General features: G+C 46.3%; 1 protein-coding gene across 3 annotated transcripts in view; it reads left to right on the top strand.

The window, feature by feature from the left end:
* The window catches only part of LOC121167620 (pleckstrin homology domain-containing family A member 7), a 67789-nt gene that overhangs the window by 22889 nt on the left and 25661 nt on the right, over window positions 1-19239 (top strand). For all 3 annotated transcript variants that reach the window (XM_040997165.1, XM_040997164.1, XM_040997163.1), the window contains exon 6: window positions 8735-9184. In XM_040997165.1, the coding sequence (XP_040853099.1) occupies window positions 8735-9184 (450 nt within the window). The remainder of the gene's footprint in view (window positions 1-8734; window positions 9185-19239) is intronic.

Genomic DNA, 19239 nt, shown 5'->3' with positions numbered 1-19239 from the left:
GAAATGCAGATCAGATTTATGGAGAGAAGGAGAGACAAAGAGAAAAATCTTCCATTTACTGGTTCACTCCCCAAATGGCCACGATGGCTGGAGCTAAGCTCATCTGAAGCCAGGAGCCAGAAGCTGCTTCTGGTCGCCCACGTGATTGCAGGGTCCCAAGGCCTTGGGCCATCCTCTGCTGCTTTCCCAGGCCATTAGCAGAGAGCTGGAAGGGAAGTGGAGCAGCCAGGTCATGAACTAGCACCCATTTGGCGTCCCAGCGCTTGCAAGGTGAGGATTTAGCTATTGAGTCATCGCACCAGGCCCTCTTCCCATTCACGTTTTAAATGTCCTGTAGCATGCTTACATAGCACACTGACATGCAGTAAATATTGTATGTCAGGAATACTGGTTTCCAGAGTCTGGGGGATAATTTTATTGGCCTCTTTTTCTTCACTCCCTTCCAGTGTCGTCATTAATGCCCTAGACCCCTTAATAAAAAGGCTCCTGTGAGCAGCAGGTGCCTTCTTGCTTGCTGGGACGTGCCCTGTCCCTAGAGTGGGAGCGCTGGTTGGCAGCCCAGACTCTCTGTGGCACTGTCTATACGCCTGTTGATCAGCTCCTCTCTCATCTAGCCTCATCTGACCTCATTCCTCTGGCCCAGGAGCCAAGCTGAGAGCCCGCTGCCCTTGCTGTCTCTGTCCTCTTGTTTCCAGCACATGGTTCAGCATCACTTGCTGGAGACCCCGCCTACTACTGTGCACTGTAGGGGACACTGAGTGCTGTGGCTGAGCCTGCTGTGTCCCTTCTTCCCTGAATAATTCAGAATTCTCCTGCCTGTTCTTGTTCTGCCACCTGCCTGACTGACCGACCCTGGACTCCTGTAAGCCTGGCTTCTCCACTTGCCTTGTTGGATTGCCTCTGCTGTCCTAAGGACACTTTGTCCTCTGTGACAGGCCTGAGCACTGCCCACGGGGGTCAGTTTGCACTTGGGACTCGCAAAGCTGCCCCACGGTTACTCAGGCAAGAGGGTGTATCAGATGACAGCTTGTCTCGTTTCTCAGCTTCCAAGCCTCTCTGGTCTTTCTTCAGTGTACCTGTAATGCTGGCAGGACTGAATTAACACACAAACTTATCAGCTTTGGAGAAAAATCTCATTTTCTTAGCCTAACTTTTGAACTCCTGTGTTGGCCTGCCCCTACATATACCTTTAATTCATCTCTTGCTACTCCTGATTTCCCTTCCTTTAAAAAAAATTTATTGATTGATTGATTTTGAAAAGCAAATGAGATTGAAAGAGAGATCTTCCATCTGCTGCTTTACTCCTCAAATGGCAGCAACAGCAAAGGCTGGGCCAGGCTAAAGCAGGAGCTTGGAACTCCATCTGTGTCTCCTGTGCAGGGGCCCGAGCACTTGAGTCATCTGCTGCTTTCCCAGGCCATTAGGGAGCCAGATGGGAAGTGCAGTAGCCAGGTCTCAAATCGGTGCCCATATAGGATGCTGGCCTTGCAGGCAGTAGCTTAATCCACTGTGCCACAGTCTAGCTTGTTTCTGATTGTTATTATTTATTTACTTATTTTTATTTAAAAGAGGGATGGACAGAGAGTTTCCATCTACTGCTTTCACTCCCCAGAGGGCTGCCATGGCCGAGGCTGGGCCAGTCTGAAGCCAAGAAACAGGAGCTTCGTCTGAGTTAGCCACATAGGTTGCAGGGGCCCAAGCTCTTGAGTTATTTTCTGTTCATGGGCCCTGGATCAAAGTGGAGCAGCCAGGACACAAACCAGGGCCTGTACAGACTGTAGCTTTGCCTGTTACATCACACCAGTCCTGTTTATGATTTTCTATGCCTCAGTACTACTGAACTTCTTTTAACAACTTGAATTGATGCATTTGTTCTTGCATTCACTTATTTCATCTGCTATTCTACAAATACTTTTGAAATCATATTGTGAGTCAGTCAGTGTTAAAGAAGCTGAAAATGTAACAGTGTTCAGAGAAAGAAGCAAAACCTTATGCATCTTCATGCTGGAAAAGGGAGACAAAACAACTCCACAAATAGATGAATGATGGGTCCATAAGTTTAACCAACATGCATCAAAGCAATAAAACAGAGTACTGAGATAGGGAGGGACCAGGGTCTAGATTAGAGTCACTTTTGTCTGGGAGGCATGGGAAGGCCTCTTTTAGGGCCTGATATGGAGGCGGGACCTGGTCGACCCTAGAAAGTCAGATATGCAGATCTTCTAGGAAGAGTATTCTGGGCAAGGAATGGTATGCACAGATGCTCCGAGGCAAAGTGAGCATGAGAAGACTGTGATGGTTCCTGGGGCTCCAGCCTCCCTCTGGCCTTGCTCCTCTGCTCCATCCCTTTCCCTCTACCAGGACTACTCCACCATGGCTTGCAGGTCTTAGCACTCCTTAGCACTCCTTCCCTTTATCCTATATCCTTCATGCTAAAGCTATGTTGCCGTGCTTCCTCATTGTCATCCCCACCAGCCTTTACACTTCAGTGCCTAGCACAGAGTAAGTGCTCAGGTAATGGATAGGTGGGTGGGAGTTTGGCTGGCTGGGAAGGAAGGGAGCTGTTTGGATAAACAAAGCAACTGTGAGATGTTCTGTAGTGATTTGGGACGACCAGGACTGATGTGAACACTGTTGTGGGACTCGTGTGGGGCAATCAGCCCCAAACAGCCCCCACATTTTGAGCTATCTGCACTGTTTTTGGAGAACTAAATCTTTGGGCTTCCAAACTCTGACCACCTGAAAGTGTGAAGTGTAGCTGCACCAGCCTCTGGGGCCCTCAGCAGAGGTAATTTGTGGATGCGTTTTTCAGTCCAGTGCAAGGCTCTGCAGTAGCAGGGTCAGTTACGGTCTGAGTCTAGCTTCTGAACTGATGGCATGACTCAGGCCCAGTGGGTTCCTGTCTTTGAATTCCTGTACCATGACCCATAAGGAAGACGTTGTTGTTAGTTCTGTGGGGTTGTGCGATCAGAAGAGGTAATACAGGGCTTAGCTCACAGTTTTGCATTCATTAAGTGCTGAGCTAACAGTGACTGCTGCTACCATTGTTGATGACCCAGTCCTTCATCAGAGACAGGTTATTGTAACTAATCTGTTACTCGTGAGTGCCCTAGCCTCTCTGTGCTGGACAATCTGCTTCTTGCAACAATTGTTTTAAGAGCTAAAAACTGGCCTATGTCAAATTCCTGGTGCAAAGTAAGGCCCAGCCCATGGCAACAATAACAAAGCAATAACCATTAAACAAACGCGGACGACCCAGTCTATAATGCTATAGAGAGATGGAAAGTCAGTATGCATCACAAGTGCCAGAGCTTCAGACAAGCCTAGCTGAGCCGTGACGGGGTCCAGCTTGCCCAGGTAAAGAGAAGGCAGGATTCTCCAAGCAGGCAGGAACAAAAGGGGGAGACCCAGGAGCCACTGAGCATCTCTCTCCACTTGGTCCAATTTGTCAATCCTTTCAGCCCAGAAAGAGTTTTTCTAACAGTCACTCCAGTGAAGCAAGACGCAGCTCAGCTTGACAGCCTGGTGACTTCATTGATTCTGCAGCCAAACTCTTTTCAGGGGGAAAGCAGCTGGGAGGACTGTGGAGTGCACCGTCAGAGCTGTCAGGCCCTGCATTGTTAATGTGGGCCAAGCAGACAGAGCATGAAAGGAAGCGGATATCTTCCCTGTCCCAGGGGAGCTGCCCTATTTAACTCTGGGGAGAAGATGAAACCGACCCCTGGTCCTTTCTCCCTAGCTGTCTCCTTCTCGGAGGCTAGGAACCAATCCTGGCTGCTCTGGTCCCCTTTACCTTCAGGCTTTCATACAAGTCTATTGACTGTTTCCAGGATGGATTTGGGGTCTTGAGCCCCACCCTACCCCAAGAAGTCAGTACTTAGGAGGACTTGGGCCTTGTCCACACAGGCTGAGCTGACAGGACTTCTGCCACATGGACCAGCTCAGGTCAAATTTGCCAAAAATATCAGTGATCTGACCCTTGTTCATGGGCAATTGATTGAGTCATGCAGGTAAAGAGATGGAAGGATTCTTCCAGGGAGGGGTGTCAACAGAGGATCCATATCTGCCAGTGTGACCAAGTCCCCTTGTCTTTGAGTGAGATTTAATGTGGTTTAAGTAGGAGAAAAACATGATTCTTTGGAGTCTGGTAACATTGAGTTTGAAGGCAGAATTAAGTAATAATTGGTGCAGAGTTTCTTGGCAAGATCTTTTTGCTTCCTTATTCTTACAACAAAAAGGAATGAGAAAAAAAAAAAAACACATTTTCCCAATACCAGAGAGAAGCAAGAATGTTCTGTAAGCAGGCACATAGCATCCCTGTGGTGAGCTGAAAATAGAGAAGCCCAATTCCAGCGATGAAGGGCTCAGCCCCTTGTGTCAATCAGGGACTGCATTTGTTGCTGGTTACATAAAATAACTCAACTTCAGGTGGCCTGGGGAAGGAGGACTTTAGCTTTTTCACAGAACAGGTCTGGAGTAGAGTCCATGCCGGTGCAGTGACTCCGTGCTGCCATCAGAGAGCCGAACTGTTTCTGGCCATTTACCCAGATGTTAGCACGTGGCATTCATTCATTCTCACTTTTGTCACCTTACGGTTCAAGGCAAGAGAAAGGGAAGGAGGGGTCCAAACACTTCTGCCATTTTTCATTGCTTTCCCAGTGCAATAGCAGGGATTGGCAGTGGAGCAGCCAGGACTCAAAACAACAGTCATATGAGATGCAGGCAGTGCAGGTAGAAGCTTAGCTTACTGTACTACAACAGTGGCCCCCCATCTCCCTGAAAACGTAAATTTTTGCAGGCTGTGTTTCTGCTTTAATAATGTTGGGGCAAAGAAAGCCAAGACTAAATAGTGAACAGTCAAAGCATTTTTTGCATTGGTGGGTATCCTGTATGCCAGACAGTGTATTGTGTTATTTGTGGGCCTTGCCTCCTTTAATCTTCACAATACCCCAAGAGAGGTAACAGCTGCTGTTCCATTTCACAGATGAGGAACCTGAGATTAAAGGTTAGTTGTCCAGGGTCATCAAGCTCGGTTATAACAGAGCCAGCTCTTGAATCTAGATCTTTCTGGTCTGAAGCCCTGAATTTGTAGTTTTCAAAAAGTGATGCCTGTGGCCAAAATGGTCCTTGTACGTCAGCAGTTCTCTGTGTTTTTGACCAGTCGTTGATTCCAGGTGTCCTCTGTGACAACGATGACCTGCTTGGGAAAGGCTTGTATCACCTTAGCTAAGCATTTCTGCTTTGCATGGCCAGGTTCTCTGAATGACATAGTCGTGACGGCCTGGGGTGCTTTATTCTTTCATTGTGCTAAATCGAGCATCTTAGATCTCCTCTGTGACAAGTCTCCTGATTTGAAAAGCTGTGTGTTGAATTGTGAGGGATGCAGGACAGGACAAGAGCTAGGAAATGTTGATGTCCTTAAGTCTCATGATGTCAGGAGTTAAACGTTTAATCCAGATGAGGTGGAAGACCCAGGGACCTCAACTCCAGCTGTTGCAGCCACTTGGGGAGTGAATCAGTGGATAGGAGGCAAGATCTCTGTCTGCTTCTCTCTGGAAATCTGATCCACCTTTCCAATAAAAATAAATAAATCTAAAAGAGAGAGAAAAGAAAAAGGTTTGTCAAACCCTTTTAAACATATTTCCAGGAAGTACTGGCATGGGTGGGACTGTGTATACCAAATATATGCAGGGCAAGGACTAAGATTTATGAATCTGACTATAAAGATAGCTTTTAGGTTAGGAAACAGTGACAGTTGCTGTAACTGGGGATCAGTTGGTCAGGATGACATTAAATAGTGCTACCATCATCAAATTAGGATTTGGAGTTGCCTGGGGTTGAAAGCAGAGGCAGTTTTCTCTGCCATTTTCTTAAGCCCCAAATGCCCATCCCCGTGGGGAATATGTGGGCTGAGTAAATGCACTGTAATTAATTAGATAAGAAGGAACAGTCAACTTGCGGTTGCTTGAGCTGAGACACTCTCCTTCTTGGGTTGTGGAGTTCAAGAAGCTCTCTGTTCCCTCCCATTCCCTTATTATACGTGTCAGGGGCATATTTGTGGCCACCAACAAGTATTTCTGACAAAGTGCTGTTTCTCTTTGGGGTGTGAATAACAAGAGGATGGAGTTACTTGACTATCATGGTTGGAGTAACCATTTGGAAATTTCAGAGCAAGGGAAAGCAAAGCAGTGTGCCAGGTTCTAAAGCTTCCACAACTCGAGCAGAGACCCAGAGCTTCGGTCAAAACAACATCAGCCTTAACACAACTCCCATGAGGAATTTCTTTTTTAAGAATTATTCTATTTTTATTGGAAAGTCAGATATACAGAGAGAAGGAGAGACAGAGAGGAAGATCTTCTGTCCATTGATTCACCCCCTGAATCAATGGCTGGAGCTACACTGATCTGAAGCTAGGGGCCTGGAGCCTCTTCCAGGTCTCCCATGTGGGTGCAGGGTCCCAAGACTTTGGGCCATCCTCAACTGCTTTCCTTGCCCTCAAGCAGGGATTTGTATGGGAAGCAGGGCTGCCAGATTAGAACTGGTGTCCATATGGGATCCCAGCATGTGCAAGGCGAGGACTTTAGCTGCTAGGCTACTGCACTGGGCCCTGTGAGGGACTTCTTGAACTTGAGGAATGGTAAAGATAAATGGCCTGGGTAACTTTGAAGACTATTGGTTGGGGTTATGGAAGATTAAACACAGAATGGAAGGACAGTTAAAATACCTATCGTGGGCACACTGTGGCCCCGAGAACTGTGTCCTTATAACCTTACAGCAACACTGCTTTTCCTAATGTAAGTCTATGTCCCTGAATGCTTTGGTAGATCCCTACTGAATATTAGTCAAGGAAGCCCTCAGAGCTCAACATTCTGATGTGCCATTACAAAGCGATGTGTGATGGGATTCCTTCCAACAACAATAACAGAAATCAGACTCAAGCTACCTGAAGTGAGATAGGAAATTTGTTGGATCACAATCATAAAGTCCGAGGATGTGTCTGGTTCAAGTGTGACTGGGTCTAGGTGCTCAGGCCAAGGGCTTAGGACTCTTTCTCTGCTGCTTATTTCACCCTCAAGCAGCATCTGCCCACATAGTTGCATCACTTCAAGGCTAGCTCCAATCCAAGTCCCCAGGCTAATTCTAATTCGTCTGGATTGGCTCCTGTGTCAAACCTTGAAGCAATCACCAAGGGTCTGGAGCCTCAACTCGATGGGGAGTAGCAGAGTAAGCTGCACCAGAACCACAAAGCCAGAGAATGAGGCACGGTGATCCTTACGGGAAAGTTGAAATGCTGCTGTTAGCGTGGCAGTGGATTTGGGGGTGGGTGTGGGGAGGAAGAATGCCCAAAGAAGTGTCGCACACCCTTACCCCCTACATAGACAAAGCTTAGTGTTTCCATGGTACTTGGACAGTGAGAAATGGGATTGCTTTCTCAGTTGCCCATGCGTTTAGTTAAGGCCGGGAGATAGGCCTGCACACCTGAAGAAGCACAGCTCGCATGGGCATTCATATTTTTATTCACTCAGCTAACCTTCAGACTGTCTGATTCACCTGAGTCTGTACTACTAGTTGGTGGTTGAAGTTCTGAGGTTATTGCAAGGACATCTGGGACATGGCCAGAGAGGGAAATTTGTATCTTTTCTGTTATATACTCCCTTGTTGAAATGGGCACCTCAGGCTTGGCCTATTTAAGCTGTGGTGGAACTTAAGGCCAGAAGACTTTTACCAAGAAGTAAAACTAGACTGATGGCCCCATCTCCGGGTCCCTGGTAATGTTTCTGGCCTGCCTGGGATGCAGCATGCTCCCCCTGCCTGTCCACCATAGATTCTGCAAAGGTTATGGAGCTGCTGCTATACCACTGATCCAAGAGATAAACTTGGATCCTGTCCTAAGTGAGAGAGGCAACTTACAATGGGACAGTCATGAATGAGAAGGCCTCTACTATGTCCCCTGAAGCTCCCCTTCTAGCTTCAGTTCACATCCTGACCTATGACCCCGCCCCCTTCTCTTAAGTTTCCAGATTTGCATGTGCATAGGTCAAACACACCAGTGCAGAAAAGCAGACACACGTGGGCCCTGGAGTCTGCCTGGGGTGAAGCCCTGGCTTGCTCTGCCCCAGACGGATGCTCATTGATCATCTCTGGGCCTTCATGTCCTTCCCTCTAGCATCTGACTAACAGTAACACTACCTGAAGTAGGTAAGTGTGCTCTGCTTCAGCTGTTCCCTGATGCTGTAGACACGCAGTTATATAAAGAGATGCTGTTCTCTGAAGATCTGACGTGCTGCCAGCTGCACTAGATTCTAGCAGAAGAGATCCATGGCTCAGGAGCCTTCTGTCCAAGCCCCAGAAAGACAGCGGGACAAATAGCAAAGGAAGCAGGAACAGTGAGATGACAGCTCAGGCATGGCCTTCTTGAGAATGTCTCACGGATTCATTGTTTCATTCAGTAGTGTTCATAGAAGACACACTGATACTCCTGACTGGTCATCATGGTAGGCATGCTGGCCTACTGCAATCTGCCAGATGAACTTTAACAGAACTAGAACTTGTCTAGTTGGGAGTTGCAAGAGCAGACATACATGGCCCCATGGTGTTTCCTAGAGGAGATGACACTTAAGCCAGAGCCCCAAGGCAGAAGCAGGTAGGCACACAGAGCAAGGGGGTAGGCATGACAGGGGTTCCTAGCAGAGGTGAGTGCTGGGAAGAACCTAACATGTGCTCTTCTTTGCAGGGATATGGAGAAGGAGCGACAGGCAGTCCCCCAGGCCAACCACATAGAGTCCTGTCGAGAGTGTGGTCGTGCAGGCCCTGGACACGCAAGGGATTGCCCCCACCGGGGCCACGACGACTCCTTCGGCTTTGAGAGGCGGGAGCAGGAGGAAGAACGGTACCGTTCCCAGAGGGAGCCGCTGGAGGGCAAGCGAGACCGGAGCAAGGCCAGGTCCCCGTACTCACCTGCTGAAGAGGATGCCTTGTTTATGGATCTACCCAGTGGTCCCAGAGGCCAGCAGGCACAGCCCCAGCGTGCAGAGAAGAATGGCCTGCTGCCTGCTTCCTACGGCCCTGGAGAGCAGAATGGGACTGGCCCTTACCAGCGGACCTATCCTTCCAGGACCAACCCTGAGAAGCCCAGCCAGAGAAAGGAGTCCTGGGCGAAGGCGCAGAAGGCGGAAAGCAGAAGGTCAGTAACAGACCAAGCTCACTGTTAATACTATGCTTAATAAGCTAGTGATAGAGGCTGTCATTTCCCTGGCACCTGCTGGGTAAACGTTGGCTTTGAACTCATTCCCTCTGTAACCTCTGGAAATCCCTGGAACTTCCGTTTAAGGAGGGAATGATAGTCCTCATTTACAGACAGGGAACCTGGGGTGTGGGCAAGCAGAAAAGAACCTGCCTGGGGCACACAGAAAAGTGGCAAGGCAGAGTCCAGGCCCAGAACCCACAGGAGATGCCATGGAGAGAATGCGTGAGGCACTCTGTAGGAGCTAGAGCTGACCTCCTCCTCTTGCTGCTTCTGTGCATCCTACAAATGCTTCTGCAAACTAGGATTATCCCGCTCCATTTGTTAGTCCCAGAAGCACAGAGGAATGAGCTTGGCCACACCCATCCTTTCAAGAAGTGGTGTCTGCTTATTTGCCAGGCATACATCTCTTACTGGTTTGCAAAGCCCTGCCTGTGTCTTAGAGTCAACCTCAGACTCCTTAGGGCATGTTTATGAACTGGAGTCCACAGCAGCCACCATGCTGCCTCTTGATCATGAAGACACAGCAGATTCTTCTCTCCATCCTTGGGCAGCTAAAACAAGCCACTGACCAGAGGAGACAGCAGAGCCTGTTGCATCCAGGCTTTGCAGGGGCTGACCCAGCCATGGCGCCACAGCCTGATAAATACCACACTTTGTCCTCTATGTTGGCAAGGCCCAGACTTTTAGCTTGTGGGCTTGAGTGGCAGCAACGCTTCTCAGGGAGTAGCCTGGGCTGGATTCTGGGCATCTGGCAGGGGCGGGGTGTGCACAGGAGGGTTGCTATAACTACTTCAGTGTGGCCCAGGTGGGCAGAGGTAAAGTCACGTTGAAAACATCCTACCCAACTAATGAACATCGCTGTGCAGCAGGCCAGGAGAACTGGAAGGCCTTCTGTGTTGTAGGTGCGGGCAAGCCAGGAGAGGCATGATACCTCCTTGGCCCCACCTGGCATTAACCAGGCAGCAGCTCTGTTTGTTCAAATGTTGTATGTTTTTGGAAACAGAATCATGTGCCCAAATACAGGGGAATGAGGCTGCTATTGTGTGGATCAAGGTAGGCCCCTGGCAAGCGGTGCTAAAATGACCTTCCTGCTGAGCAAAGGCAGCGGAGTTTGTGTTATGCAGCTTCTCATACTCCCTGTTAAGGGACGTGAATCCTGTGGGGAAAAGTATAGGGAGCCACTGGTGAGTGATACAGTCTGACTCATATTTCACAAAGAGGCTAGGACCCAACAGGAGAGGCCCCTGTGATGGTGCAGGATTTGGAGGCTGAAGCTATATAAGAAGTTCAGCAGGATGAGGGAAAAGGGGGATAAGGAAGAGTCATGGGAAGGCTCAGGAAGGAACAGGTGAAGGGGGATTGCATTCCTGACTTCTGAGAAAGGCATCAGGTGGGGCTGCCTCTCAGGCTTGGCTTGGTGAGTAGGGAGGTGTGGTACTGGGCACCGGAGGGAAGCCGTAGGGAGGAGCAGGCTGCCTGAGGAGTGTGGTGCCTGTGATGTGTCTGGGTAAAGGTGTCCCATAGGCTGCACAAAACAAGCTGGAGGGAAATTTGAAAAGCTCTGCTCTAACTGTGGCTACAGTGGATGCCCTGAGAACTATGATTTTTAAAAATTACTTAGTTAATCTGAGAGAAAGTAAACTGTCATCCACATCATCTACAGGGTGCCAGGGTAGTGTGTGCAGCTCGGAGCTCAGAAAGATGAGCTGCTGTCAGAAGCTGGTGCTGGTGTCAAGCCTGCCACTCTGATGTGAGATGTGTACATCTTAACCACTAAACTGAGTACCCACTCCAAAGGCATGATTTTTAAAAACCGTTATTTATGTATTTGGAAGGCAGATAGAGACAGAGAAAGCTATAGATAGATAGATAGATAGATAGATAGATAGATAGATAGATAGATAGATAGATAGATAGATAGATGTATTCTGTCCATTAATTCACTCCCCCAATACCTACAAACCCACAACAGCTAGGGCTGAGCCAGGCTGAAGTCTGGAGCCAGGAACTCCATCTGGGTCTCTTGCATGTGTGGCAGAAATCCAGGTCCTTGGGCCATCATTTGTGCTTCCCAGGTATATTAGCTGGAAGTGGGATCAGAAAGGCAGAGTAAGCTGGGACTCATACCAGAATGTGCAAATGCAGGTGTTCCAAGGCAGTTAACCTGCTGTGCCACAACACACACCAGTGGAGCCGTGATTCTTACCCATGACTACAGTTTGGCCATTTGAGGTCCTAACCCAAAGCCTTTAGGTGACGTCATGAAATCTATCTGTGTGTTTGACAAACCTCCCTGGGTGATATTCTGTATAATGAGAAACTGTGGCTCTACTGCATGCTGGAATCACCTGCTGAGATTGAGCATTGACTAAGCTCTAAATCCCATTCCCAGTTCCATTGGTCTGTGCTGCAACCAGGTATCAGAGCTCTTAAAAAGCACATCCTTCATCCACCCTTCTCCCTTGATGCTTCTCATGTGATCAGGGTTGAGAATCTTCAGCTCAGAGTAGACAGTAGCCAAAGACCAAGACAGGACCAGGGAATGTTCAGCCCAAGTGTTAGGCAGAAGTCTAATCTCCATAAAGGATGCTGAGCAGGAGATGAAGGAGGAAAAACTGGCATGTTCTGTGGGGAGATGCAGTTAGGAGGATTTCAGTCAACAGCACAAGGGGCTACAAATGAGGACTTCTCCCACTGATGCACCTGCCGAGTTTAGGTGCTAAGATGTGCACCTAAAACAGAAAATCCAGAACATCAAAATCTCTTCTAGTCTTTGGGTCTTTGGTTCAATGGCAGAAACCTTTTCTTACCCTGAGTTTCTTGCTGGGCTGACATGGACAGCCCAGAATAGAACTAGAAAGTTGAAGTTAGGTCAGGAGGCAGAGGGACGAGAAAGATCATGAAGATAACATGGCTGATGAGAAACGCAGTGTGGCCAGGGTGCAGAAGAGACTGGTAAAACTGAGCAGATGCTACGCAGTTTTACATTGTTTGGTTGTTAAATGTGTCTACACAACAGTTTCTGGCAGCCTACAAACCTGTTATTCATAATGGCTCGAACGTGGGCGTTTGGTCAGTGCATCAGGGAGGTCTGGGAGGAGCTGGGGAGGGTGTTAGATGTTATGGGGTGGAGGTGGGAGTTCCAGTCATTTGGGATTGCTGACATCAAGTCTGCAGGATGGGGTGGGAGTCATTGAATACACAGTGAGAGAATTTCCAGTTTGGGGGTAGAAGTAGATCTCAATGGGCTAAAAAGTCGATAAAAATGAAGAATCAGTGGCAGAATATAAAGAAAGTGCTGTCAGTGTCTGAGTGAGCAAGTGTTGCCCTCTCTCTAATCTTTCATTTGTATCTTATTTTTTACTCATTTGTACCTTAAAAGAGCTGCATCTTTCATTCCCAGTCTTTTCTTAAAGATAATGTTTGTAATCTCTGACAGTAAATAATCAACAGTGTGGCTACTTAATAAAGGGGCATCCCCCCATTTTTAATCTGAAAATGTAGAAGATGGAGAACTGTGCTAATCCCATTACACAGAACTTATGAAGGAAATGTTGAAAGGACAGTGATTCGGAATGCAGTATGGCCCTGTATTCTTCTCAGCTCAGGGAATTCTTCCTTAAGTTCTTAAAAAAAAACTTTTTTTTTTCATTTTATTTTGAAGCCAGACAGAGAGATCTTTCCTTTACTGGTTGATGTCTCAAATGCCCACAACAGCCAGAGTTGGGTCAGGCAGAAACCAGGAGGCTAGAACATGATGGCCAAGTTCCCAAGCTATCACCCGTTGTCTCCCCTTGTGCATCGACAGGAAACTGGGGTGGAAATGGAGGCAGGACTCTGTAGCAAGAACTCCAATATGTGATGTCGGCATCCCAAGGAGTCTCTTAATTGTGGCATCAAGTAATTTCACTGTAGGGAATCAGTCTTTCAATATTTGGAAATGTGTGTTACACTTCATATCCTTAACCCCTTGCAGAATATGATCTTTGCAGAATATGATCTGTAGCATTGACTGATATGTACTTAGACTGTTAACACATTCTGAGTACTTCTCTTGAAACTCTAGCCTTCCAGTTCTCCTTGTGTTCCAAAGTAAAGCATATGATGGTATTTCAAAAAGTTAATGGAAAAAAAATAAAACTAAAAGTTTATTTTGATGCAAGCATGTCTGGAATCCACATGTAGTTTTCTTCACAATTCATGATTTTAAAAAATTTTATTTTATTTTTATTGCAAAGTCAGATATATAGAGAGCAGGAGAAACAGAGAGGAAGATCTCCCATCCGATGATTCACTCCCCAAATGACCACAATGGCCAGTGCTGTGCCGATTCGAAGCCAGGATCCAGGAATTTCTTCCATGTCTCCCACTCAGGTGCAGGGTCCTAAGGCTTTGGGCTGTCCTCTACTATTTTCCCAGGCCACAAGCAGGGAGCTGGATGGGAAGTGGAGCTGCTGGGATTAGAACTGGCACCCGTATGGGATCCTGGTGTGTTCAAGGCAAAGTCTTTAGCCATTAGGCTATCATGACAGGCCCCATAATTTTTTGTGACCTTGACCCTTCATCCTTGCCAGATAAAAAGACATGGGGACAGGGAGTTGGGGGTGGAGGAGAGGACTTGAAGATTACAATGAAGACCACAGTGGAAAGTGGCAATCTGATGGAGAATCAAGATGGCAGAATAGGGTAAGGACACATTTAAACGGACAGAAAAACATTTAATCAGGATGAAGCAGAGAGGACATATTCAAGGAAATAGGAGAGGACAGAACAACAGCAGAGGGGCACCTGGAGACTGACAGACACAGGAAAGCAGCAGACACAGCAGTGTGGTGTTGCAGTGACTGATACTCCAGCGGCATTCAGCAAACAGCAATCTGAACTCCACCAGCAGCCAGAACTCCACCAGCAACCAGGTGGGAAGGGACTTTCACTGGGAGCTTGGGAGGTGAACCCAGACAAAGAACTGTCCGTCCTGCTGGTCTGTTTGATTTGACCAGGAGCAGAAACAGAGCAGTAGATCACAGACAGGCAGTGTGAGAACAGGATGGATTTCATAGCCCAGTCAGCCCCCTAGAGCTGAATTGGGCGCCATTTTGCATAAGGAGGAAAGGGCAAGGGAAAGGACTGAGCATGCGCTGAGCTGGGAGTGAACTCATTTCTGACTCAGTGAACTGCATCAACGTGGCATTCTACAGGTTCCACCCAAGACAGGTCTGGGTAGCCCTCAGACCTGATGGCCAGCAGATCAAGAATTCTAGTAGTGGTACGTCAGGTGCCATTTTGTACAAGGTGGAAAAGTTTAGGACTGCAGGGGACAACAGTGAACTGCGCATGTGCTGATCTCGTGAGAACTCACTGAGTTCAGCGAATTGCACTGGTCCCACAGGAAAATAATACCGACTGTGGCATCGTACAGGTCAAAATAGGTCCATGTGGCACCCAGACCTAACGTCCAACAGGTTCCAACAAGATCAGCACCACCAACAACCTAATTATATAGGACACCTGGTGTCTCTCTAATCCTGGGACCTGCTCCAACTGAAAGTGGGAGAAAGGTTGCAGAGACAACAGTGCAGCCTCAGCATGGTATCACAGGAGGAGGAGAGTGGTAAGCCAGGAGCTGGGGCTGTGGAGACCACGGTGGAAATCTAACATAAGAACCCAGACCTGGAACTCGCTGGAGGTTGTGGCACAAGTGGCTGCAAGCAAAAAGCTGTGTGCCAACTGCAATAAGTAAAATCGCACTGTAGACCTGTGGGTGACACAGCTTAGAAACCTGCCCCAAGGAGAAGACTCTGCTAACCAGAAGTACAATGACCAAGAACAAAAGAAGAGACAAAGGCACAATGAATATTACTGAAAACTCCCCTGCAAAGGAGCAAAATCCTATGTCAATCTCAGAGTTAACTGAGGAAGACATCAAGAAAATGGGGGACACAGAATTCATAAAACTCATTTTAAAGCTTCTGATCAAAAATGAGAAACACATACAAGAGTTCAAAGAATTTAAGGAAGCAATAAAGCAAATCAAGGCTGATATATCAGAAATTAAGAACACAGTAGAGCAAATTAAAAGTACAGTGGAGAGTCTCCAAAATAGAATGAAGCAAGCAGAAGAACGAATTTCAGAATTGGAAGATATTTCCCGTCTTCAGAGGGAAGCAAACAAAAAGCTGGAAGCAGAGCTGGATCAGGCCAAAAAAAGTATTCAAGAATTGAAAGACTATTAAGAGGCCAAATGTAAGAGTTATGGGAGTCCCAGAAGGTGCAGAAAGAGAAGCTGAGTTTGCAAATGTATTTAATGAAATAATAAAGGAAATTTTTCCTAATCTGGAGAAAGAATTGGGAAACACAATCCAGGATGGGCATAGAACTCCCAACAGGCTTGATCAAAAGCGGTCTTCGCCAAGACACATGGTCATCAAGCTCTCTTCAATTGAACATTAGGAAAAGATCCTTAAGTGTGCACGTGAAAAAAGTCAGATGACATATAAAGGAATGTCAGTTAAACCACAGGAGATCTCTCACAGGAAACTCTACAGGCAAAAAGAGAATAGAGTGACATATTCCAGATTCTAAAAGAAAAAAAATTGTCTGCCTAGGATAACATATCCAGCAAAGCTTTCTTTTGTCTTTGAAAATGAAATAAAATTCTTCCACAGTCAAGAAATTTAAAAGAACTTGCCTCTTTCAAACCTGCCCCACAAATAATACTTCAAGATGTTCTCTTGACAGAGAAGAGGAATAGCACCTACCAAAACCAAAGGCAAATGGGAAGAACATCCCAGTAAAATGACAACAGAAGACTAAATCAATGAACAACCCATTCCTAAAATGACAGGACCAAAGTACCATCCATACATGTTAAACTCTGAATGTAAATGGCTTAAGCTCAATCAAACATCATAGATTAGTAGACTGGATTAAAAAACAAAACAACATCTATTTATTGTCTAGAAGAGACACACTTCAACAAAAATCAGCGGAAACTATATCACATGGATTTTGTTGTTTTCTGTTGGTTTCATCTCTTCAAAACACTTTCTTCTGATTAAATCATTCAATGACTCATAGATCATACAGCAGCATCATTTTCTTCAAGAAGGTTCTTGATTTTCATTTCTTCAGCTACACGTTAGGCATTTTGTAGCATGTTATTTAACTTCATGGTGTTGTTAATTTCTTTTTTCTCCCTGATGTTGATTTTGTTTTGTGGCTCTTCATTTAAGGGGATGTATAGTAGCTGTGTAATGGAGACTGTCATATCTAGTAACATGTCATTTAACTTCATGGCATTGTAAATTTCTATTTTTCTTTTTATTGTTGATTTTGTATTACGACTTTTCATTTAAGGGGATATAAGCTGTAAAATGGAGACTAACATCCAAATGTGAGGATACAATGTAGTATGCATTTCTACTTCCAGACAAAGATGGACTTGCAATGAAACTGTGTGCTGTATCTTGACAACAGGATGCTGGATTCTCTGTCATTGTCCATGCCCACAATGATGGACATATGACTGTGTATGAAGAACTATATTTTAGTAATGATATAGAGGAACTAGGTGAGGGTGGGGGGAAGGGAATTGGGGAGGGGATAAGGGAAATGCCAGGAGCCTATGAAACTGTATCATAAAATGATAATAATAATAAAATGTTAAAAAAAAAAAGTGGCAATCCTACTCAGTGGATCTAAAGTTGGGGGTGGGCTTCCGTTGTGTAAATGAATGACTGAAGTAGCTATATCAGAATGTCCTTTTACAACAGAAGCCCGAGGCCAGTGAGCAGGGGTGTGAAGGTAAACTTAGAACCCCTTTTGGATAAGACTGGGTGGGGGTAACCAATGGATTGGCTGTCCTGCAAAGCTGCCCTGGGAGCTCCCACCTTCTGCAGGTGCAGGCGGGGTATATGATGGTGGGACCCTGAGCGGGGTGCGGTGAGAAAGTCCCTCAGCCCTCTCGTGGTCCCTGCTCCAGCATTGGTTGGTAGCTCTGCTCAGCCTCTGCAGCCAGGGTTCACCATTGCCCTCGTTTTTCTGAGGCAGGCTGTGCACAGGTGGAGGACCCAGGTTAGAGGTGAGCTCAGGGTTTCAGGGCATGTCCGTGGGGTCCCCTGACCATCTAGACAGTGCGTGCAGGCATCAGGAGTGGGCTGCAGATGAGACAGAGGAGCAGAGGGTTGAAGGTGCAGCTCAGACGTGCCTTGCACGGCTTGCCCCATGCTGCTGCAGAATGAGCAAGAACTTGGAAAGGCCTGACCTTATGCCTGATCCAGTAGCAAGGGTTCAGATGCTGCCTCTGCCTCAGACATGCACTCAGTAACTTAGGAAAACCACTGGCAAAGCCTGCCCTCTGGTGGCAAGCCAACCTGCTTGCCAGACAGGAGGAGTAAGGCTTGAGATCTTTTTTGTTGTTGTTGTTTAATTATTCATTCATTTTATTATTTCATGATACAGTTCCATAGGCTCCGGAATTTCCCTTCTTCCTTCTCCAAATCCCCACACCCCTCCCCCCCAGTTTCCCCCATGTTGTTACAGTAGCGTAGTCCTTCACAATCAGTCCTAATGCATTATTCTATTTAATTGTATCCTGACTTTGTAAGCATGTAATGGCAGAGTCCAGCATCCTATTGTCAAGACACATTCAACAGTTTCATTGGGAGTCCATCTTTGATTTGGAAGTAGAGATGCACACTGCATTGTATCTTCACATCTGTATGTGATAGTCTCTACTGCACAGTTACTATACATCCCCTTAAATGAAAAGCCATAAAATAAAATCAGTAACAGAGAGAAAAATAGAAAATTTACAGCAACATGAAGTTAAATAACATGTTACTGAATGACCAATGTGTCCCTGAAGAAATGAAAATCAAAGACCTTCCTGAAACAGATGCTATTGTATGACCTAGGAGTCAGTGCAAAATTTAGTAAAAAAAACAAAACAAAACAAAAACTTTTACTAGTGAGTGAAAATAAAAGCAAAAATATCAAACCTCCTAAGATGTAGACAAACGGGATTGACGGGGCTATTGATCTCATATTTTGCATGAAGGTTGCCCTATATCAGAGAGGAATTATGATATTTGTCCTTTTGGGATTGCCTTGTTTCACTGAACATAATGGTCTCTAGTGGGGACCATTTGGTTGTAAATGGTGGAATTTCATTCTTTGTAATGACTGAGTAGTGTTCCATGGAGTTTCTTTATCCACACCTCTTTGGACGGGCATAAGGGGGTGTTTCCATCTCTTTGCTATTGAAGGTTGTGCTGCTGTAAGGATAGGATTGCAGATCCCTTTCTTGTATTCAGATTTCATTTCCTTTGGATGTATTGCCGGAAGTGGAATAGCTGGGTCTTATCGCAGGTACTCCTGTAATTGCAAAGGTTATGATATATGAGTGACAGATGTTTCTAATCCTCACCACAACTTTTAAGTGGTTGTTCCTCTCTCCATAATATATGTAAGGAGAATAAGACTCGGGATGTAAATGACGCTCCCTAGGTCTGAGAGCCACAGTGTTGGAACCATACAAAGGGCTTTGTTAAAGCTCTGCATGTCTACCCTGAGACCAACAACCTGCATCTCAAGAATGTGATCTCTCACTGATAAGTCATTTTCTTATTTAAGGGGTAAATGTGGTATATTCTGGTATATGCATGTAAGCTAATTAACATATCTACCGCTTAAACTACTTTAAGAATGCTTAAAACTATTTTGATTTTGTTTTAAAGGCAGAGACAGACACACACATACAATCCACCATCCTCTGATTCACTCCCGAAGTGCCTACAATAGCCAGAGGTGTGCTGGGCTGAAGCTAGGAGCCCAGAACTCGTGCAGGTTTGCCATGTGGGTGGCAAGGGCCTGAGTACTTTAGCCATTTGCCTGCTTCCTCCCAGGGTGCACATTAGCAGGAAGCTGGTTTGGATGCAGAGCAACTCCAATTTGAATGAGGTACTCCATTTTGCCATGTAGGCATCTTATAT

Source organism: Ochotona curzoniae, unplaced genomic scaffold (genome assembly GCF_017591425.1).
Source record: "Ochotona curzoniae isolate NIBS_2020 unplaced genomic scaffold, NIBS_Ocur_1.0 patch401, whole genome shotgun sequence".
NCBI lineage: Eukaryota > Metazoa > Chordata > Mammalia > Lagomorpha > Ochotonidae > Ochotona > Ochotona curzoniae.
This window is presented reverse-complemented; position numbering and strand designations above follow the sequence as displayed.